This window comes from Rhinopithecus bieti, unplaced genomic scaffold (assembly GCF_001698545.2).
Source record: "Rhinopithecus bieti isolate Rb0 unplaced genomic scaffold, ASM169854v2 scaffold_13112, whole genome shotgun sequence".
Classification (NCBI taxonomy): domain Eukaryota; kingdom Metazoa; phylum Chordata; class Mammalia; order Primates; family Cercopithecidae; genus Rhinopithecus; species Rhinopithecus bieti.
In genome coordinates this window covers 1,442,520-1,466,954 of record NW_016807891.1, presented here as the reverse complement: position 1 = coordinate 1,466,954, position 24,435 = coordinate 1,442,520, and the positions used below count along the sequence as shown (strand labels likewise).

Here is a 24,435-nt window from a genome sequence, read left to right as displayed (position 1 = left end):
AAGTTGAGCATATTGGTGCGAGTTTGAGCCACCCCAAGTCTGAATCTCAGGTTGTCACATACTATTCTATATGCAAGACCATATCACCTACAAATGAAGATCGTTTTACTTCTTCTTTTACAATCTGATGCCTTTTATATTATTTTCCTGCCCAATTTCCCTGGTTAAAACCTCCAGTACAAAGTTAAATAGAAGTAGCCACAGCACACATCCTTTCTTATTCAATCTCAGGAGAAAAGCATTCAGCCTTTCACCACTAAGTATGATGTTAGTTGTGAGTTTCTCATGGTGACCTTTTATCAAGATAAGGAAATTTCATTTTAGTAATAGTTTGTTGTGTTTTCATTGTGAAATAGTGTTGGATTTTGTCAAATCCATTTTCTACAGCTATTGAGATGATAATGTGTTTTTTCTTCTATTCTATTAATGTGATCTGTTGATAGGTTGACTGATATTCAGATATTAAAGCAACCTTACATTTCTTGGGTAAACCCCTCTTGGTATTGATATGTAAACCTTTTTACTTGTGGCTGGATTCAATTGACTAATATTTTGTTAAGGAGTTTTGTATCCATATTCATAAGAGATACTGATTTCTACTTTTTTGTGATGTCTTTGGTATTGGTATCAGGGTGATACTGGTCTCAGAATGAGCTAAGACCTGTTCCCTTCCCTTCCATTTTATGGAGGAGTTTGTAAAAAATGGATATTACTTCTTCTTTCAAAGTTTTGGGCCAGGCATGGTAGCTCACACCTGTAATCCCAGCACTTTGAGAGGCAGAGGCAGGTACATTGCTTGAGCTCAAGAGTTTGAGATCAGCCTGGACAACATGGCAACACCCCTGGGCAAAGGGGCACAACCCCGTCTCTACCAAAAATACAAAAATTGGCCAGGCATGGTAGCACAGACCTGTTGGTCCCAGCTACTTGGTAGGCTGAGGCAGGAGGATGGCTGCAGCCCGGGAAGGAGAGGCTGCAGTGAGCTGTGACTGCACCACTGCACTCCAGCTTGGGTGACAGAGCAAGACTCTGTCTCAAAAAAATTTAAAAATTAAATGAAAGTTTAGGAAAATTTACCAGTGAAGCCATCTGCACATGAATTTTTCTTAGTAAGTAGATTTTTTTTTATTACCAAGTTAATCTCTTTACTTTTTATAGGTAAGCCTATTTACATTTTTCATTTCTTCTTTAGTCAGTTTTGTGTGTCACAACATACTTTTAAGAATGATCACCCCTGCTTAAATGGGCATATCATACCTTACAGCAAATAAAAAACAGATAGTAACCTGTATTAGTAACACTGTATTCCTTTATCAGCTCTTAATAGATTTTGATATTTGAGGAATGTGTAAGTAGTGGTCATCAGATACATTCACAAAAAAATGTTAACAACTCTTCTGGGATGCTCTTCACTGTGTCCAGCATATTATTATAAAATAGGAAGAGTCACATTTTAATACGCATATTGTTTTTCGGGTCTATTTGACCTTACTTTAGAATGTCTCTGTCAACTCTCTTCATAGTGAATAATTATTCAAAAAAAAGAAACATTGAAATGCATTTTAGGAAACGAAGGCCTATATAATTCATTGTAGTACAATAATCCATTATTTAAACTCTGATTCACAAAATAAACCTTATGATTTGTTAGTAGATTAACACATAATTGTCTCTAAATCAGTTGATACGTGTTTAATTGAAGGCCAATATAATTCCATAATCCCTTGTTCCATTTATAAAAAAATTAGAGTATGGCATAACCCAAGGTATATATACATATTTCTCAATACTTCTAATGCTAAATACTTCCAGCAACAACTTTGTTTTGCTGTTTTCAAAAGAAAAAGGAATGAATTTAGAGAGAAGTCACTGTTACAGTTCTTCCCTAGGTTTCTACCTAACTATTAATGATATTATAGTACCCAGAGAAAGCTTTATCTAGTTAATGGATTAGGCTCCAATAAAGAAAACAAATTGCCTTAGGTGTTTCAGAAAGGGAATTTAGTAAAAAGAAGTATTTACAGAATAACAGAAAGGCTGATAAACCAAACAGGGGAGAGTATAGTAGCCATGGTATAGCAACAGAAGAAACTTCCTACCACCTCTAAACTTGTAAGGAAACAGGATAGAGGTGTTGTTAGCAGAAACCCAGGCTCCTGGGCCTTCTTGCAGATGCTAGAACCATGCAAAAGCTAGAGCTAGACAAAGGTAATGTGTTATCTGACAAGGATCTGGAACTTTAGAAAAGGCAGGAGTTGCAGGCCATCCAGAAAATGACTGCCAAGTAGAGAGTAAGAAGGAGAAATATACCCAATCTCTTTCTTTCCCTTGCCTCCCAGTCTCCCACCAGCTCTCATCAGCCAAACTAGCTAGAACCATTTGACAAAGAGTCTGTGAAAAGAAGTCTTTAGGAGATGGACAGAGATATACTTGAAAGGAAACAAGAAATTACCAACACACTTAGTGACAAGTTTTCCTAAATTTGTTAAAATCTATCAATCTCCAAAGGCAAGAATCTCTATGAACATCAAGCATGATAAATATGAAGGAAACCACATGTGGCATATTATAGTCACACTTCTGGAAACCAAAGGAAAAAAGAAAGAAAAACATTAAACGTACCCACCAATTCTTACAAGGGATCAATGACAGAATGAATGGCTGCCTTCTTATCAGAAATTATGGAGAGCAAAAGACACTTGAACATCTTTAAACCACTGATAGGAGCATGATTAACCCTGAATTAAACATTCAATTCAAATATTCCTTTTCAAAGTTGAGATGAAAAACACTCTGCAAGTAAAAACAGAGGGAATTCATCACCAGCAAACCTACAAGATATGCTAATGGAAGTTCCTCAGCTAAAGTGATGTGATGTCAGAAGAAAACATGAATCTAAGGAAGGAATGGAGGGTATTGGACATGCTTACTGTATGAGAGTATAAAAGACAATATATTTATCTTTAATTTAAGAAAACATGTATTAACTCTTGGGCAGTCACTAAAAATAAAAGAAGTACAGTTAAAACGCCAAGAGGAAATGAAAAATATTTTAAAATATTTAATTAATAAAATGACAATAATGGAAGAACAGAAAAACAAAAGTAAATGAGACAAATATAAAGCAGATAGTAAAATGGCAGGTTTGAAATAGTAGCAACAAATGTAACAGACCACACTATACAAATAAAACCAATGGGGCAAATAAACAATAGATAACCAAGGGGTAAGATTAAATTCAAACATTATTAAATGCGATAGGACTAAACACTCCAAAGGAAAGTATGACCAAGCCACATACTCTCTACAAGAGGCGCGCTTTAAATACAAAAATTAGGTAGCTTGAAAGTGAAAGGATGAAAAACATATCTGATGTAAACAATAAGCACAAGGAAACTACTATACATATATTAATATCAGACAAAGTAGTTATGAAAGCAAGAAATATTAACAGAGATAAATATAGATAGTAGGTAATGATAAAAAGGTCATTTCACCAGGAGGCATAAAATCATAAAACGTGCTTATACCTAATAACAGATCTATAAAATACAGATATGAAAGCACTTAACCTACGGTAGACCATAAAAGCATCTTATGCATATCTGACAAAATCCAAGAAAAAATGAGACAAATCTATGACATAATTAGATATTTAGTATCCCTTTTCTAGTTCTTATTATTATACCAATAGGAATATATAGGAGGTCTGAACAACATTATCAACTTCCTAAAACTAATTGATGTTTCATAAACCACTAAACTGAATTGAAAAATACTTGTTTACTTAAAGTGCACATGGAACATTAACCTGTTACAAAGATATTACTTATACTAGGCCATAAAACCATCTCCACAAATTTGAAAATACAGAAATAAATATGAAGACAAAAAATCATATAGTCTGATGTCTAACCACACTAAAATCAAATTAGAAATCATTAACAATAGAATATTTTTAAATATCCCCAAATGTTTTAGTGTTAAACTATATGCTTCTAACCCAGGAGTCAAATAAAAAATACAAGAGAAATGTAAAGATGTTTAAATATCAAAACGTAATGTATCAAAATGTGTGGGATTGCAATTAAAGCAGCAATTTAGGGGGGAATTTGTAGCTTTAAAATGCTTTAAAATTAGAAAAGAGGAAAGAGTTAAAAAATCAGTTGTCCAAATTTCCATCTTAGGAAGCAGAAAAAGATAAGCAATTTAGAATCAAGCAATTCGAAAGGAATAAATACTAACAAGAAGAAATCAATAAAATAGAAAACCATCAGTAGTGAAAATTAGTAAAGCCAAAATATGGCTCTTTGAAAAAGACTTTGAAAATTCCTAAACCACTAGCAAGACTGATCAAGAAAGGAAAACAGGGAGAAAATCACAAAGCATCCAAATTAACAATTTAAGGGAAAAAAGAGGACTCACTACAGATTCTACAGATATTAACCGGATATATATGAAATGCCATAAATTACTTGAGGCCAAACAGATTTACAATTCAGATAAAATGAGTTTCTTGAAAAGACCGTTTACCAAAAACTGAAACATAATAGAAAATTTAGCTGTGCATGTATCTATTACATTTATTGAATTTGTTTTAAAACTTTTTCCCACAGAGGCAACTTCATACCCAGATTATTTGTGTGTGAATTCTATCCAACATTTGAAGCAAATAAGATAGAAAGAATTGGTCAAATATTAACAAATTTTGTATTTGTGAATGGATAAAAATGTCTTATTCATGGAAAAAGGCTGAAAGATTGGGGCTAAAAGCAAAGGCCACATCTACACCATGTGTAGGAGACCTACCTGAAACAACATGAGAAAGGTTGGAAATAAAGGATATAGAATAGCTATTCCAGGAAACAGCTTATAGAATAAAGGAAATATTGATAATATAAATTCCTGACAATAAAGAATTCAAATGAAAGGTATTCAGCATTAAAAGAAAGATTTTTATTATGATTCAAGCACCAAAAATTTAACATACAGATATGAAAGCACTTAACCTACAATAGTCCATAAAAGCATCTTATGCATATCTGACAAAATCATAAATATTTATGCACTTCAAAATCTCTTTGAAATAAATAAAGCAGAAAGTGTTAAAATGTTCAAATACATGGACAAACCTACACTCCTAGTTGGAAATGTTAATATATTCTAACATTGACAGATCAAGTAAGCCAGCCCATTAGGGATTTGACTAACTCATAAGGTTCCTTCAATAGTTATATTTAGAGAAACACTTTGTTACCAGCATAAAAGTTACATATAATTTTCAAAATTCATAGACATAGAAGTTGAGCATATTTATCCCATCCCAGAAGAAAAATAAATTGTCAAAGTGAAATAATAGAGGCCACAATCTCTGATAAAATCAAATGAAATTAGAAATAACAAGAACCAACCAAAAATAATATTCTTGTGGAATTTAAAATTCAGACTTCTGAGTTACTTTTAGTATTAAAAGAATATGGAAATTGAAATTATAGGCTTTTTAGAAAAGAGTGATAATGAGTAGCTATGAATTAAAGGCTGTGGGATTTGGCAAAAGCAGTAACTAGGAGAATATTTATGTCCTTAAATGCACTTATTAGAAGATACAAAAGATTTTCTAATAAATGACAACCCAAAATAAAGTATATAAGTTTAAGTAAGGGGAAGAAAGGAATTTTAAAAGTTGAATCAGAAACTAATTAATATAGAAAGGAAAAGGAGACCTTAATAATAAACCAAGAACTTATTCTTTGAGAAGATCAACAAAACATGCAAAACCTCACAAATCTGATCTAAAGAAAATGGCATTAAGCATAAGAAATTACAAATATGGAGAGTTTTTTAATTATAAGAAAATATTACGTAGAATATTTTACATTTGAAAATCTAAATGAAAAGGATAATTTTCTAGGAAAATAATCAAAATTGACTCAAAAAACAGAACCAATAAACATGGCAGAAATGTGACATGTCTATTTCTAAAACAGAACCTGGATCGGGAATACAATTGGGTAGACATAAACCCCGACAACATCACTTAATAGAGGTATAACTTTAGGCAAGTTCCTCAACTTCCCTGTGTATCAGTTTATCTGGCAAAATGAGGTAATACTACTAACTACTATATAGGATTATTGTGAGGATAAAGTGAACTATATATGTACATATATACATAGCACTTGGCACATAGTGAATACTCTATAGATGTTAGAATGTAGCACCAACACCACCACCACTACCATCACCACCACCATTATCCCCATAACTGTCCCTATCACCATCACCATCATCATCACCATCACCATCCCTATCATCATCACCATCATCACCATTACCATCACCATCATCATCACCATCATCACCATCACCATCCTTGTTATCATCATCATCATCATCATCACCATCACCATCACCATCATCATCACCATCACCATCACCATCACCATCATCACCACCATCACCATCCCTATCATCATCACCATCATCACCATTACCATCACCATCCTCATTGTCATCATCATCATCACATCACCATCATCATCACCGTCACCATCCGTATCACCATCCCCATCATCATCACCATCACCATCCCTATCATCATCACCATCACCATCCCTATCATCATCACCATCACCATCACCCATCATCATTATCATCACCATCACCATCCCTATCACCATCACCATATCACCTATGTCATCATCATCACCATCATCATTACCATCACTATCATCATTATCATCATCATCACCATCATCATCACAGATAATTTCATACTTGAGTTTTATCACACCTTCAAGAAGATATCATTCATTCAGTATTTAAACAGTTTGGGGTCTAAAAAAAAAGGACGAAATGTTTCTAAACTCAGCCTTATGAATATGACATTACCTTGACACCAAGAAAAGCTAGGAGAGCACAGTGTCCAAAAGAAAACCTGTCAGAGCTCCTTCGTAAAAACAGAAGAGAAGATAGCAAATCAAAGCTCAGCAGATGAATCACTGTGGTCGCCTTTAGTCATGAGGATAATGGCAAGCACCCTCCATAGCTCTGAGATGTGGGCTGGCACTCCTCCCGCTGCTGCAGGATCACATCTTACTCATCTTTGTGTCAGAACAGCCTAGCATGAGCCTGGCCCATCAGACTAGTCAACAATCTAGGTGTACTTGGTATATACACACCCTCCCGCAGAGTCTTATCATCACTCATAAAATCTGAACAAATATTATTATCAGGCCGGGTGTTTGAAAGCATTGTGAATCATGTCCAGGACATGACTCATTGCCCAAAAGTCATTGATTGGGTCAGGTCCAATTGTTGGTTTGAACTCGAGTTTTTGTAGATGTCATTTGATGTGTGTCCCTGTAGTCATCTCTCTTAATAGAGTAGGTATCTGAGATAGAGAGTTGAGGACAGCTTCTCATCATGACAGCATCAGGGGATTTACTCAGGGCACTAACTGCTCAATTTGTTTCTCTTTCTGTGGGGCTCACAGGAGTGCACTTGCAGGATGATGTCAGCTTGTGGCTGTCTTATATCTGGTTCTTCTGTCCCATACGTCGTAATTTCTGGATGTTACTCCTCTTCTCAGCCAAATCCTCTGTTTCTTCACTGTCTCTAGCCAACCTCTTTGGCATGAGGTTCCATTTTGGTCTCAGACACCATCCAGCCTCTCTTTGGATGTTCCACTTGCATCTCATCTTTGATGATTCACTGTGCTTCAGTCCTTTTTATACCTCTGTAACTTCTATGCTTGCATTGAACTCAGTTTTAAAAGGCTTTGAATTATTTAATTATTTAAAGGACCTTTCGGATATGTATACAATTCTTATAAATAAACCTGTAATCTATCAGTAGCAGAATTTGCAACTCAGTAGGCGTGTTTTTCACATGATCATGGGATGCTTTTGAGTTCATTGGCGCACTCAAGCATATAAAAAGCCTTGCTACACATTTTGCTGCATGTACGTTGAACAAAATAGGTTGAATCTGGTTGCATGAGATTGGCGGGGGGGGGGGAAGACTCAATGTCTCCTGGGTCAACAGGAACAAGGGTGGAAGTTGAGGACTTCCAGGCTATCAAGGTGAGGCTGTCCTTAAGGCAGCAGCTGCCAGGATCTCACTGGCAGTGAAGAGGCCACTGAGATGGGGGATGTGGCCAAGTACCACATGAAACTGCTAGACACATGGGCGAGTCATTTAAAAAGATTCTTTATCCTTCATAAAGAACTGATGCTTACGAGGCAGTTTTATTGAGTCAGAATAAGTTGATTGGCCATCGCTGTGTAGACCCTTTTCTATGGACATGTGTGTGGTATTTTAGCTCCATTTTTATTTCTCAAAAATTTAGTGAGGATTGCAGTCCAAATCTAATAAAGTCCTCATTAACCCAAAAGTATTACTGGTAGCTTTCCAGAATGGTAGAAACGATCTCCACTCTGACTTGCTACTTTTTGTTTCCTGGTAGAACGTCCGTCCTGGGCATCTCCTTTGGGGCTGCGTTTCTCTTGCTGGCCTTCATCCTCTTCGTCTGCTTTGCTGGACAGCTTCTGGTAGGTATTCAAATGTGGCGCTTCTCTGAAAAGTATGCTCATTTCATGAAAGCCGATTTCTTACCTAAAACTTTCAGAAACAAGGAGCTTATTGTTTTACCACTTCAAGAACTCCAGATCCCAGTTAAGGAAACATGCACCCTTCAGGTCTATAGACAAGAATATAGACTGGGACAGCTCATGCACAACCAAGACACGAATACAAAGATGATTTAAAACGTTCGATGTCACATCAGAAGATTGCATTCTTGCTATTTGGTTCTGTCAATATAGTTTTTCATTTCCTCTAAGTTTTCAGAGTATTTATAGCAGCAAATGCAAGTATAATGTGAGACTTTCAGTGTACAGGAGAATTAAAACTAACACAGGAACAGAAAACCAAACACTGCCTGTCCTCACTCATAAGTGGAAGTTGAACAATGAGAACACATGGACACAGGGAGGGGAACATCACACACTGGGGCCTGTTGGGAGGTAGGGGAAAAGGGGAGGGATAGTAGCATTAGGACAAATACCTAATGCATGTGGGGCATAAAACCTAGATGACGGGTTCATAGGTGCAGCAAACCACCATGGCACATACATACCTATGTAACAAACCTGCACGTTCAGGGCATGTATCCCAGAACTTAAAGTAAAATTAAAAAAAAAAAAAGTAAACCTAATACATTGCTACAGTCACTTTCAAACTATACAATGTTGGAGTAGTTGAAGAAAGCATATATTAAAATATCTTTTATTAGTGTTTAATTTAAGCCAATCAGGTTTAAATGCTGGTTCTGGACATACAGATTCTAAAATTGGAAGTCTAAAGCAAGTGTTGCTAGCTGGCCATCGGTCTGTGAGCGCATCCTAAGGAAGCAAACAATGGGACAGAAGGCCCTGAAGAGAAGCCACTATTTTGTTTTGTTCAATGGAGATGAGCTGGGACAGAGAGGCCACTCTGAGCTTCTCAACAGAGGTCATGGGCATTCTCAAGAGAAGCTTCAGAGATTTTTTTTTTAATAAAAATGTTAACATGATAATTAATAACCTATTATAAAATAAATAGAAATGTTCTTTAAAATATTTTTCAGTGTATGCATTTTATGTGAGTTCTGCAGTTATATAGTCTAGATATTTTCACATTGTCAAAATCATGATTTCTTCTGCCAGTTAGACTGTGACAAACCCATTTAGATGACACCGCCAAGGAAGCCTCCTGAGGTTTGTGGTCTGTCTGTTACCTCTCAGGACTATTGTGGCTTCTATGAAAGAATTTTTTCTTATTCTGTATGGGTTTACAGTTTGCATCTGTGGCTTTATTGCAATGTTATTTTGTTTTTCATAAAACACACTACTACTGCTAGCAACAACATCAGGACAGTGCGATAGTGGCCTCTTAGAATCCTCATCCCCCCTTCAAAAGCTCTGAAAAGTGGCAGTCCTGACCCCCAAACTGTCCATTGCATTCCAGTCTGACATGCTGAAAGCCTTTGGCCAAGGCTGGTTAAGATTCCAAAGCTTGTCTCTGCCTTTCTGCAGCCAACAGTAAGCACTTTGCCCTCTGTGCCTTATACCGTTGCAAACTTGTGTGGATTTTGTTTACTGTATAATAGTTTAGATGTTTCAAATTGTATTGAAAGCTCTTCCAAAAATGGGACTGTGGTTTCTGCTTTACCCAAATGCACACATAGCATCTTGGTTCTGAAGCCCCCTGAAGACATTGTGGGTTGTATAGAGGAGGGAGGACCCTTGGTTAATATGAATCTGCTCTGAAAGGCCCTGATGGGACTCTTTGGCAAAGTTTGAAAATGCTTATTGTAGAAAGGAGCCTGGTTTTCTATGTTCCCAGAATCATCCCTCAGGTGGAAAGGCACACAGGCTCCCCTGCTCTTTTCCTTACCCCCGTAGATCTCCTGAAGTCCATTTCTCAGGTTTTCAAAATAAGAACCATCATTGGTGGTTCCATTGGAAATCCCAACCTAGTTCTATTTAAGTCAGTTCAGATCATTGTGCCTAACTAGCCATATTTATCATTTTCTATCCCAGGGATTCTGGTCTTGGATATGAGGGCATGCGGTATATTTAGGGTATCAAGCTGACTTTTTTTCTTTCTACTGTGTCTAAGTTGTTATATTAAAGAAACATAGAGCTGGGGGCAGAAAAAAATATCTCAGAAACAACTGTGCTGAGTCTGTGGGAAAGCATTGCTCCCCTGTGATGCCTCACTTTCAGCCTCGCTGGAATCCCACGCCCTACTGCTCCTGCCATAGCTCTTGTTCCCTCCTGTGGCCAGCCTGAGGCCCCGGTGAGCTGTCAAGGTGACATCCACAGCTCCTCCTGCCCTCACATCCCTGGAGCTTCCCAGGACCCTGGCCTCCACAGGCCACATGCTAGGAAGTCCCTTTTGACTCCGTGGTACCAGAAAAGGAACATTTCAAGGCTGCAAATAAATTGGTGCCTACCTCCTCCTCACAAGAAGCCTGTATGGTGTCGAAGTGCCCAGGAAGCCTAAACGTGATGACACTTGGTCTTCCTAAACTTGATTCCATAAGATCTGTGAATGAGGCTCCCTCTAGTGGCCAGCTGCAATTTCTCCTCCTTGGATGTAATCCATGAAAAAATCAAGAAGGAATTCGTTTCACTTTATTAATAGGTACTTTTTTACTGTTTAAACCATTCTGTAAGGATTTTTTAAATTTGCAACATCAAATATATTGGTGTATAGACAATTTAAGAAGGCTTAAGTGTACTTAAGAGTACTCTGCACTCTGCCATCCAAATTCAGTCAAAAACTGCTCATCACAAATATTCCACAGTGGTCATGGAGAAACATTGTCGCATCATAATTGCTCATTCCCTGGCTTCTTAATAGTTTCCCAGTTGTGTAAGGTTTTATAATGATTTGCATTTATTATGTATTATGTATTAAATACTGAGTTTATTAAGGAGTATTTAATACCTGAAACTTACCTTCAATTAACATATGATAACTTCTTGAAAACTTCAATGCCGAAAGCAATATTTGTGCTCTAATACCAGCTTTCAGTTCTCCGTATGAAGAATTAACATAAAATGTAATACTTCATAAAGGAAGCTGAGGAGAGGTCAGCCTGGCTAATGTTTTCTTCCAAGAGTTTTGCCTCTTGTCATTCTCTGTTGCATAAAAAGCATAACGCCAATAAATCAAATCGATTGCTTGTTTTACAACCGGCCTTGATGAAAAGGTAGAAGAATATCAAAATAGGCAAAAAAAAAAAAAAAGGTGATAATGAATTGCAGATTTGTTCCTGTTGATAGAAAAATCATACAGATAATTGTTCAGTGACATGTTCTCAAACACATGGCAGGCATTTCTTTTCTGTGATCATTATTTCTGTGAGAAGTCCAGCCCTTGCCTCCATCGGCCCCTTCACTCCAACCCGAGGCATGCCCCATGCTGGCTCCCTGCTACCCCCACATTGCCCAGGTCTCAGTTCTTGTGCACGTGGGTGGGCTTAGCCACTGGGCACCTTCCAAGAAACCTGGAAACTGCACCAACTCCTGCACCAAGCCCTTCTTTTTACACCATGGGACTGACAATCTGTGTCATGTAGCTTAGCCTCCAACACATAAGATCTCACTAAGACCTCTAAGTTGTTTCTGTTTCCCCTTGAATATATAGAGTTCCTTGTACTGTAGCATTTGTATGGGGTCCTTTCTTATTTTTTCCTCTCATCCGGCTCTGGTTAGCACTCCCTCATCTCATGGAGGCCAAACTTTCTCAGGCCGAGTTAGGTGTCCCCTACAGAACCTTCTCCAGATGTCCCAGCATGGGGCCAGGCTCTTATGTGTAAATGATCATGTGGACGTGAGGAGGAATGTGAGTCAGTGGCCTTCATCACGCTGCATCCAAATGCCTTGTTCACATACGTCGTGATTCCTTGACTCTGACATGCCTCCAGCTGTCTCCTCAGTTGGAAATCATCGTCTAACTTTAATAACCCAACTTTGAAGAGCCCATCTTTTCCCCACCAACTCCCCTCATGCTGACTGGCTGGGATTCCCATTTTGCATTATTACTTTCATTCTTGTGGATGGAAAGATCTTCAGTGAGTTCACTGCAGCCCTGTTTTGTTCATTGTACTACTCTGGTACTTGAAGCACAAGATAAATATTTAGTATCAGTCTCTGCTTGAAGGAATATTGGGTTGCACCCAAGTGCAATTTCCTGGCACCACTGCTCAGAAAATATTCCACTCCCATTCTCACCCCAACTGGACTCCTTCTGAACTTGAAGCTCTGAATCCAGTTCACAGTCATGGTATCCTGCTCCACATTCTGGTGGGTTCCCAGCCTTTGCATCTGGGCCTGGCATCCTGATATGCTCACTTGTTGGATCTTATTAGACACCTCTGCCTCAGGTGCCTTCCTGGGCCCGTATAGCAGCCCCTTCATCTCACCATTGCCAACTATTCTCAGGCAGAGAAAGATGTGCCCTAAGGGACCTTCTCCAGATGTCCTAGTGAGAGGTGACAACATGCTAGCAGCCCAAGCTCTCGACGCCTCCTCGGCCTCAGTGTCTACTCTGGCGGTGCTTGAGGAGCCCTTCAGCCCACCATGGCACCGTGGGAGCCCCTCTCTGGGCTGGCCGAGGCCTGAGCCAGCTCTCTCTGCTTGCTGGAAGGTGTGGAGGGCAAGGCGCGGGCAGGAACCCGGGTTGCACGTGGCTCTTTAACACTCACCGCGAAGGTCTGCAGCCTCACTCCTGAGGCCAGCGAGACCATGAACCCACCAGGAGGAACGAACAACTCCAGACGTGCCGCCTTAAGAGCTGTAACACTCACCGCGAAGGTCTGCAGCTTCACTCCTGAAGCCAGCGAGACCACAAACCCACCAGAAGGAACAAACTCCAAACATGTCCGAACATCAGAAGGAACGAACTCCAAACACACCATCTTTAAGAACTGTAACACTCACCGCAAGGGTCTGTGGCTTCATTCTTGACGTCAGTGAGACCAAGAACCCACAAATTCCGGACACACTATCAGGATGGTGGGTTCCATGTGTAAAGGAATGTGTGGAAGAGAAAAGGGATGGTGAGTCGGTGGCCTTCATCACACTGCATTGAAATTTCTTGCTCACATTCACCATGATTCCTTGACTCTGAAATGCTTTCTACATCAGATGCTACTTAGCATTTCAGAATTTAAAACTCAAGAGCTGAGAGGGAACCTAGAGATAACCTCATTCAGCCTCTAATTTTGTGGATGAGGGACCCGGGACTCCAAAGGTGCCATCCACTTAAGTGGGTTTTTATTTCCAATTATTTAAAATAAACGCCCCCCCCCCAACCCCGCAGCACACACACACACACACACACACACACACAAAATGCTGAAGAAACTGTAATCAGGCCTCTTGAGGATGGAAATGGAGGCTTTGGAGTAGAATCAGGAATGCAATGGCTAAGAGGTCTGCAAAGGCTTCCTATCCTTGGATAAGAATCTTTGGAATAAATCCAAACTATTTATGATGGGCAAGATCCCAATGAGTGGTTCTGATTCCAGCCTTATCACAGTTTGTAAGTAGTAAATGTTGTATTAAAAATACCTACTTACTGTGCTAGGTGCTTAGCTTTGGCTGGGTCATTTATGCTCACAAGAGCCCTTGCAGGTAATATCTATTTGACAGTTTCATAGAACGGGATCTCACAGATGCTACATAACTTGCCTTCCCAGTGGAATATAACAAGTAGATGTTGGAGCTGGAATTGCAATCAAGCCTTGGAACCTTATAGTAGAGGCAGGTTGCAGAGGGTACCAGGGTTGTGTATGGGGTGAGTCACAGGCAGACAGTGCCCAGCACTAGGCAGGGATGCCCATGCTTATGGACATGGACCAGCATGGCACCAAAGTTGCCTTGTGGTGACTGCTCAGCACCCATTGATCAAAATCACATCGGTAAGTCATGGTAACCTCACATAGTAACTATTCCTATTCTTCTCTACTCTAGTTTCCTAAAATATGTTTTTCAGCTGTTGGTCCCATTTATTTAAAAGTAGGTTCTGGGCAAAGTGTAAATTCATCTTAAAAGACATTTGATATATTTTTAAAGTTAATTTATAATTGTATTTAGATTAAAATAATCTAGTAAGAAAGTACTCAGTATTATAATAATACTTTACAAAATGTTTTATACATATAATAGTCCTTCAAAGTGTTTTCAGACATTATTTTATTTGATAATGAAAATAATCCATTTTATCTAGGCAGAAGCTAAGACTAGAATAAGAGATTCAAGTTCACATTTTCATTACAATTAGCAATTAAAAATAGTACTAGTTGTCACTGTAGCAGTAATAGTAATAAGTGCACATTCACAGTCACATTTAGCTTTCTCAACTACCTGAGGCAGACTTACGTTTCTATGATAAATACGTAAGTCTAGAGTGACTCTAACCAAATATTCCACCACCAAACAAACAAACCCCCAAAACACGTTTAGAACGCATATGCTGGATACAGCAAGTGAAAATGCCAGAAAATGTCAGAAGAAATTTTTCTCTCAATGTTGTTACCTTGTGCTTTCAATAGCAGAGATAATACGATGCCAGCCCACCAGCGTTCTTCTAGGCAGAGATGAAAGCACAAATAGAGAGGTCGCCTTGGGAAACGAAAAGTAGGTCACACTCCCAGCTAATAGAAAAGCTTTCACCCCACAGCCGTGTTTTTCCCTTGAAGTCTGTTTTCTCTCCTGTTAATATCACTCTACCATATATATACATATTTTGGTTAGTATTTGCCTGGTGTTCCTTGTTCCATCTTTCTACTTCCAGCTTTTCCTTGTCAACTAAAAGGATATAGGTTTTAGGTGTGTCTCTGGTGAACAGCATGTAGCTCTATGTTCTTTTCTCTGTTCCAGACATCTCTCTCTCTAATTTGACAAGTGTGATCCGTTTATGTGCATTGCAATTATTACTAAAATCTTTTAAAATTTACTTTGTATCTTTTTTGCTTCTACTTGTTTTTCCTTCTTTTCTGCCTTCTTTTGGACTCCTGGAGTTTATTCTCTGTTATTCTCTCCAGTGACTTGGAACTTACATACTTTGGTTTGTTTTTTCAGTTATTACCTTAAAACAGGTAACATGTACACGTGATTAACAAAGTGTATTATTGGTAATATCTCCACTTCCTTGTTGAACAATGCAGGGACCATGCTCTGAGTCTGGTAATTTCTCATCTCCCATACTAGCATTGTTTAAATTTTTCTAAATTTAAACGGCTCAAATGATTCAATGTTTATTCTTGTTTTTGTTAAATGATGTATTTGTTTACTATTTTTTCCAAATACCATTCCACCTTTCTGGACTCAGTTTCCATATTACTAAAATGCTTCCTTTTATCATCCTTCCCATGAGGGCTTGTAAATAATATACCCACTCAGATTTTGTGTTTTTAAAAGTCTTTATCTTTTCCTCATGGTGATTATTTATCATTTTTTCTAACATTCTGAAAACAGGATTCCATAATTTCCTGGCCTCTGTGGGAATGAGATTAACTCTCCTGTCCATCTAGCTGTTGTAGACACTTGGTCCCTTGTCTCGGTGGGCGTTTTTGTAGGATTTGCTCTTTGAATCATGGGCAGTAGATTCCGTGTGTTAAAGTGTAGCCTGACTTTTATTTTTGAGACTCAGCTGTGTATTCTCAACCACAGACCTCATAATCCGCTCTAGGTCTGCAATGTCATTGTCCAATATCTCCTTGGGTTTTGTCCCTTCCCTGGTCTTTCTGTTCTGTTTTTTTCAAAAGAGGTATGTTGAATCTCTTCATCATATCCTCTGTGTCTCAGTCTCTTTTTCCTATTCTCAACTTCTTTATCTTTCTGTGCTATTTTGTGGTTTATTTCCTGAGATGTTTCTTAGCCTCTCCCATTCACGGGCAGTTCATCCAGTTCCTCAATCACAATTTAGTTTTAATTTCAATATCTACATTTTCATCTCTAGAAAGTTTATGTGGCTCATTTTAAAAACTACTTGTTATTTTTCCTTAACAACTCACTCATTCATATGGATTATAATCCCTCTTTTGTTACTTTAATCTTATTTTAGAAACTATTTCAAATGATTGTCATATCTGCAGATCTCGTGGTGCTAATTCTACCTCTTACGTTTTTTGACTCTTCCTCATATGGTCCATTGCCTTAGGTACTTTATAATTTGGTTTTTATTGTCAGGCTAGGTTCAGGAGGAACTGCCCCAGCCCCTAGATGGGACATCCCTGCACTCTGTAGTCTAAAGTATCATTTACAAGCAGTGTCATTCTTGCTTCTGCCATAGCCCCAAGGATTTTCTCTGGTTTTGACCTAATTAACAGCCCTTCAATTTGGAATTCTCATTATGAATCAGGTAATATAATTTCACACCCAACACTTTAGGGTTTGGATTGATCCTTGGAAGCTTATTGATGATACTTCCCTGAGCTAGTGAATGGAGCTCTTCTAGACTTCTTTGTACAGAAGGAATAGCGGGTTGAGGCTCTGGATTTTATTCAAGAGTCTTAGTTGCAGCTGCCCACATTTTGCTGGGCCAAGGAAATATCTTCTTTTCCCTATGGGTGTTAAAAGCCCACCCACTAAGTGCCATAGCCTGAGTCCTGATCCAGGACACTCCTGGACCCACCCCACAGCCTCAGTCCTTTTATCACTGAGCTCTCTCTTTGTTTCTGTGCCCTGGTAATTTCCCTTTGAGTCCATCATTAAAAATAGTAAATAGAATCACCATGTATTTGATGAGTTCCTACCATTTAACAAACATTATACTGGCTTCTGAGAAAACAGAGACAAGTGCGATATGGTCGCTGTCCTCAACCAGCTCTGCATTTGGCCGGAGACAAGCATGTCAGCAAAAATGATGCAGTGTGGTACCCAGTGGAACAACAGTGCAGGGAGGTGGCTCACCCAGGGCGTGAGGAAGAAAAAGGTGGATTTTGTAAAATATGATTGATTGGCATAAAGAAGCCTTCCTGTGGGAAATTAGAGGACAATTAAATAATCAAAGTACACATCACAGTCTTTGTGACATTAAATGTTACAAGTAATTATTGCTCCGGCTTGTTCCTGCCATTCAGAGTGACGGTCCTCAGCTAATTAAAATGCCAAAGTAGATGTTCCTTTAGGCAAATACACAAAAGTACATGTTTCTATGAAACACGAAACCACCATATTTTCCAAGCAAGATTTTAAGATGGATTTTGTTTTTCTGATAATAAAAGTTTGCTTCTCAGCTACTCAGATATCTTTATAACTTCTCTGGATTTTTTTTTTCATTTTATTAATTTCACTTAATATGAGCTTCTACTTCTCTTCAAGTGTCTCATCTGATTTTTAAAATGGATACTAATGAAACTGTAAATGAAGTCTACTTTTATAATGATTAAGTTAAATTATGAAGAATTAATTTTAGAGTGAAAAAACTTAGATTTAACTTAATTTGAGAGACTACCAGTTGTTTCCATTGCAAGTGGATCAAAACAAGGGAAGAAAAAAAGGAAGAGAGGGAAGGAAGAGAAGCTGGCTGATATTTTTGGTGGATCATGTATGAACATTTTGTTTTTCTGAGGAGGAGCTGCACGTACTGGATTAGGAACGTTGGGATTCATCCCACGTTTTTCCTACCACACCCCACTGCTCATTATCCCCACCATCAATTCTATGATAGGATTTTCTTTCTTTTTTTTTTTTTCTGAGACAGAGTCTTGCTCTGTCACTCAAGCTGGAGTACAGTAGTGCAATCTCAGCTCACTGCAACCTCTGCCTCCTGGGTTCAAGCAGTTCTCCTGCCTCAGCCTCCTTAGTAGCTGGGATTACAGGCACCCGCCACCACACTCGGCTAATTTTTGTCTTTTTAGTAGAGACAGGGTTTCACCATGTTGGCCAGGATAGTCTCGAACTCCTGACCTCATGATCCGCCCATCTCAGCCTCCCAAAGTGCTGGGATTACAGGCATGAGCCACCGTGCCTGGCCGGGATTTTCCTATAAATTTATATCGCTGCTTTTATTACATCTCCCACTACATTTAGTACCAATCCCTTGTTTGTTAGTGGATGAATGTGATATTCATATCCAAGAGCATTTCTGGAAGGTACATGGTGAGCTCACTGTAAGTAAGAGCCAATCATGGGGTTCAGTGAGATGATCAAGTAAGGGAAGAAACAGGTGTGACTGAAATTATGCCAGGAATTAAACCAAAGATGAAAGCAAATGACTGCACCAACCGGGCTCACAGCAGGCATTTTCTCATTTTCAGTTGAATAGTATCTTCCAAATAAAGGCCAAAATATTCTTTGAGATGTTGTCATTTATAACATTTAATTAGGATGGTCTGAATTTTGATAAATGTTTTTCCACCAGGGCCTTTAATACTTAATCAAAAACAGGATAAACTGAAGCCAATGATCATATCAAGAGCCAAGCTGTAATTTTTCTACAGAGCTACACACTGAATCAAGGGTCTCTGTTTTTCTTAATCAGATTCCTTCCATTTGAGGATCTTAGTCTTGTTTCTCCTCTTAGCCCCATCATTGATTTCTTCTGCTCCCCCCACCAACTTGATCCTCCACTTCCTCTTTCGTCATTGTCATTGCAACTGTCACCTCTCTGTTCTCTTCTACTTCCTTGTCCTTGCTGGCAGTAATGCTTACCAATTTTTACACTTCAGAACAGGTTTACTTACCTTGTCGCTGCTTAGTGATCTTAGGAAAGATAATCACCTGTCTCCCTGACCTCTGGAACAACACATTTGGCATAAGTTTTAAAACAATTGTGAGGGAGAACTTTGAGACATGCATGGAAACTGCATGGGTGAAGCAATTGAACCAAGTGCATCCTGAACCTGTAGTGCCAAAGCCATGTCTGCCGAACCCCCAAGCGTCTAGTAAGTAGCTGCAGTGCTGCTGATTTGTCATTTTGCCTGTCATGTCACATGAACGGAAAAAAAATTCCTGCATATCTGCCCAGGTCTGTTTTAGTAAATTACTAGCCTATGAGCAGAATACAACATATTCCTATTAGATAGCGTATCTGACAAGATTATCACCATGTATTTTTCTAAATCTTCAAACATAGTAACTTGTTTTAATTTTGTAATTTCAAAAATTTTTCTGTGTAATAACTAGATATTTTACCTAATTGACAGTGATATGCAATCTTAGATAGATGTACATTTTCTCCTGAAGTAATAAACTTTTTAAATGTTCTGCCATTAACATTTTCATTATCGTATCTATTGATAATTTCTGTGTACAGAAATCTGGATAAAAATATTGTCCTAATTTGCAAGAATCAAACCAAATGCCATCATCCAATGGAATCTGAGTTAGATGAGCGTGATATTTCCTTTGAAGCTCGGCTCTTCATATTTTATTATAGGTTGGTGCAAAAGTAATTGTGGTTTAAATGTAATGGCCAAAAAAAAAAAAAGCTCAACCACTCAGGAGGCTGAGACAGGAGAATCGCTTGAACCCAGGAGGCGAGGGTTGCAGTGAGCAGAGATCGCGCCATTGCACTCCAGCCTGAGTGGCGACAGAGTGAGACTACGTCTCGGAAAAAAAAAAAAAAAAAAAGAACACAGATTTGACTGTGTTTTGTGATATTAATATTATTAGAAGTAGTATGCATTAAACAATAATGATAACCATTCGTGGGTGGATGTTTAATGATAACTATTCGTGGGTAGATGTTTTCTAGCTACCTGACCCCCTAAGATGCTGCATGTTTAGAGCATTAAGGGACATCTTACTGCATGACAGATTTGCTGCCACCACCAACCCCTATCCAAACCTGTTCTTGAGTAGAAGCATCCAGTGCAGATCTGGTTCTGCTGCTGCTGGTGATCAGAGGCCCTGCAGAGCTGGGCCTAGGCGCCCCCTGCCGCCAGCCAGCAGTCCAGCTCTGGGCAGCCTCTGCGGCTGAGGGCGGCCCTGGCTCAAGCTCCCTGGTAGGTACTCGGAGAAATGAGAGGAGAGCCCGGGAAAATCAGCCCAAGAAGTGAACCCCGAACCTGGCCCCGTGTCTCCCTCAGTGGGGCATGTGCGCTGTAGACAAACATTCTTCATCTTTTCCTATCGGGAGCTGGAAGAAAGAAAAAAAAAACAAAACCACCATGGTGGAAAGGAGTAGAGAGGAGGAGATTTTGTTGTTGTTGTCGTTGTTGTTTACATAGATATAAAGCAAATAGGAATTTGGTCATTAAAATGTTTCTAAGAAATACTGTGTTTTCTTCATTGAAATAACAGGAAGAGCGAACACTTGTAAGTCCTGTTGCACACACCTTCTCTAACTCGTTTAAACCTCTGGAAAGACAGAGGAGACAGGTACTGTTATTATCCCCATTTCCGAGAGGAAGAAACTGAGACCCCCATTTCCGAGACGATCATTAACTGGCAGCAAGTTTCCCAGCAGTGGAGGTTTGAAGCTAGGCCACTGGCTGATTCTTCACCCTTCTCAACTCCTGTCTCCTGTGTTTCAACTCTCATTCAACTGCTGTATCAGCATTGAACATATAGCAACGCTTAGGGCAATAATCATTTTAGGAACAATACAAAAAGATGTGAAAGAAGTAGAGAACTAAAAGCGCAGCCTGTTCATGCTGTTCAGGAATATTCTTTATTTGAATTTGAATTTCACTGATGTCCCACCAGCTTTGTTTGCCAATAGATTAACTTAGTAGTATCAATCAAAGGGTATAATTTACGTTATTCCTTCTTGTGAATTTCTTGAAATCGTCACCTTTTTTTTGTTGTTGTTTCCAAGACACATAGTCTTGGGACCACATCCCTTTAGTGTGAAGGTATCAATCCCTGGAGTACTTTTACATCCTGCTTGTCCTATCAGATAACGTATGCAAATTATGCCCACGCAGCAACTGCATAGGCAGAGCTGATGTCACTCAGAGTTCAGTGGAACTCTGTGTACTGCTCCACACTCATATCTGGGAGATTGTGAGAATCTTTGGAAAGGTGGCCTTTAGGATGGGTGAGCTCACTCACTGAGACCCCATAGTGAATGGGGAGCAAATGCTGGCTGTCATTCCCCAAAACCTCAGTTCCTTCTTATATCAAAAAAGCTTCCCCAACCCCCATATGTACAGCAGCATATTCACAACAGCCAAGAGGTGAAGCAACTCAGTGTCTATTTTATGAATGGATAAAAAAAAAGTATAGATCCATACAATGGAGTTTTATTCAGGCTTTAAAACAAGAAGTCTTGGCATAATGCTACAACATCATGATCCTTGGAGACATTATGCTGAGAGAAATAAGCCAGTCACAAAAGGAGAACTACTAGATGGTTCCACTTATACGAGGTCTTAGAGTAGTCAGAATCGTGGAAACAGGAAGGGAAATGGTGGTTGCCGGGGGCTGGGAGGAGGGAGGAATGGAGACTTGTTTTTCCATGGGTATAGGGTTTCAATTTGGTAAGACTGAAAATCCTAGAGTTGTTACACAACAATGTGAATATGGTTGTCACTACTGAGCTCTACACTTGAAAATGGTTTAAAGAGCACGTTTTATATTATGTGTTTCTCAACACTGTTAAAAAATGTTTTGGGGGAAAAAAAGAGCTTCTCCGTGTGGGAGAAAACTCCCACAAGACCAGACAGGATCACATAAAGCCATCATGCCTCATGCCTGAGACTTTCAGATACCGTATTTATAAGTTTAGGTGCCAAACTAAGTCTGTGTCCTGGGCTGTATTCTTGTGATCTGCTAATGCAGCATTAAAAGGGTCAGGAGATGTGCTGATCTCTTTCCACATAAATCAGCTGAATAAATGATAACTTTCATCATAGCTGTGATCAGAGTCCCAACATATCCCCCAGCGTAATTTAATTAGCGGACATTTTTCCTTTGAGAAAGGAATCACTTAAAAACATCACTTCAAGTCTGTTTTAAAAGACATACAAGCACCATGTACCTTTGTCATAGGCATTTAATGTGTTCTCAATTGGTAGCAATGATGCCAACATAATTTTCATAAGGTTTGTGACTTGGTACGAGTCCCCGGGGAGGATCGAATCTACATGTTTATGAACAATGTTGGTGCTTCTTGTGGTTTTAAACATTGTCATCAAGAAACTGGAGAGAAGTCATAAACTAGCAATGCTTTTCTTTTTCTTTCTCTCTTCTCCTAGCAATGCAGCAAAAAAGCCTCTCCCCTGCTCATGTGGCTTTTGAAGTCCTCGGGCATCATTGCCAACCGCCCCTGGCCACGGATCTCTCTCACGATCATCACCACAACCATCATATTAACCATGGCCGTGTTCAACATGGTAAGCCCCGGACCATGGCCGTGTTCAACATGGTAGGCCGTGGACCGTGGCCGTGTTCAACACGGTAAGCCCCGGACTGTGGCCGTGTTCAACATGGTAAGCCTCTAACCATGGCCATGTTCAACATGGTAAGCCGCAGACCATGGCCGTGTTCAACATGGTAAGCCTCTAATCATGGCTGTGTTCAACATGGTAAGCCCCGGACCATGGCCGTGTTCAATGTAGTAAGCCTCTAACCGTGGCCGTGTTCAACATAGCCAGCCCCAGACCATGGCCGTGTTCAACATGGTCAGCCTCTAACCATGGCCGTGTTCAACATGGCCAGCCCCGGACCGTGGCCATGTTCAACATGGTCAGCCCCAGGGTGAGTCAGGGCTCACAGCAGGCAGGGCGTTCTTCCCTTCTGGGACCTGTCCTGTGGAATATTGGAAACTCGCTTTTAACTCCTTTGCAACACCAGCCTGTTAAATTTAGCATCTCACGGCTACAGCAGTCATTTCTCTAAGGGAAGGGATGCTTTCACGGAGCCACCTTGAGAGAGGGGGCGACTCCTTGGAGCAGTTCTCCACTTCCTTGCTCATGGTGGCCCCTCAACAGGCTGCAGAAATGACTGCAATGTCTTAAGGATAGTCATGAGGGGCAAAGGAACCCTCAAACTAAGGGGAGTGCGGTGTCCTGCCCTGGAGTTTAAAAGACCCAATTGCAACCCCGTGCTCCCTGTCTCACCAGCTGTGCGACTATAAAGATGTTTTCATTGAACTCCGCAGGCTCCATTTTCACTTCTTTGAAAGTGGGAACCAAGACTTCTCTACCAAGATGGTTCTAAGGATTCAATGAGCCAATGTTCCCACCACACTTAGGACAGTTCTGGCCATTTTGTAATTATTGAGCCAATGGCCACTCTTACTGTATCAGTCTCATCATTGCTGGTTATCTCCCCCAGAACAGACACTTGGCTCGTCACGGTGCTTTGAGGCACGTCCTTATTGTTCTCACATCAGCAGCAGCAGCCATAGGAGATCTGATGCTCCCTGCAGTGGAGGCTTCCCTCAATGGGAAATGCAGAGTGTTAGGAGATGTAGTCCTTGCCTTCCAGGGGCCCAAAGTCAGGTTGTGGTGACAGACCATATGTTATTTCATAATAATAACATTGTTTTTATAAAGTAGAAATGTAGTGAAATGTAATATTTATTGAATATAAAGATATGCCTGGTATGTGCTGGGTGCTCAGACCCCAAAGACAGTTCTCTGCCTTCTAGGAGTAGAAGTAGGAGTAGGAGACAGACAGCTGGGTAACCTCATCATCAAGTCATTCTGAAACGAGGAGGCGAAGGCAGCAACAGAGGCATGAGGGGAAGGGAGAGCAAGGCCTGCTAGATGGAGTCCTGGAGGGCTAAAGGAGGAGTCTGCCACATGGACCTGGAGGAAGTGAGGGGCAAGGGCAGGTGGGTGGAAGGGGAGAAGGAGGGATGTTTGCCTCTGGGACAAGGACAGAAATTCATATTAAGAAGTAGAGAAAAACAAATCCACCTGAAGAAGTGGATTAGGTCCTTCTATGTTTACATGGGGCCAGTACTCCAGATCGTAGAGTT

At 39.7% G+C, this 24,435-nt stretch overlaps 1 protein-coding gene across 2 annotated transcripts in view; it reads left to right on the top strand.

Moving 5' to 3' along the window:
* ADCY2 (adenylate cyclase 2) overlaps nt 1-24,435 on the top strand; it is a 437,129-nt gene that overhangs the window by 345,452 nt on the left and 67,242 nt on the right. Inside the window, exons 15-16 of one of the 2 annotated variants that reach the window (XM_017884064.1) lie at nt 8,468-8,552; nt 22,706-22,843. In XM_017884064.1, coding sequence (XP_017739553.1) covers nt 8,468-8,552; nt 22,706-22,843 — 223 coding nt within the window. The remainder of the gene's footprint in view (nt 1-8,467; nt 8,553-22,705; nt 22,844-24,435) is intronic. The other variant, XM_017884065.1, reaches the window with a different exon arrangement.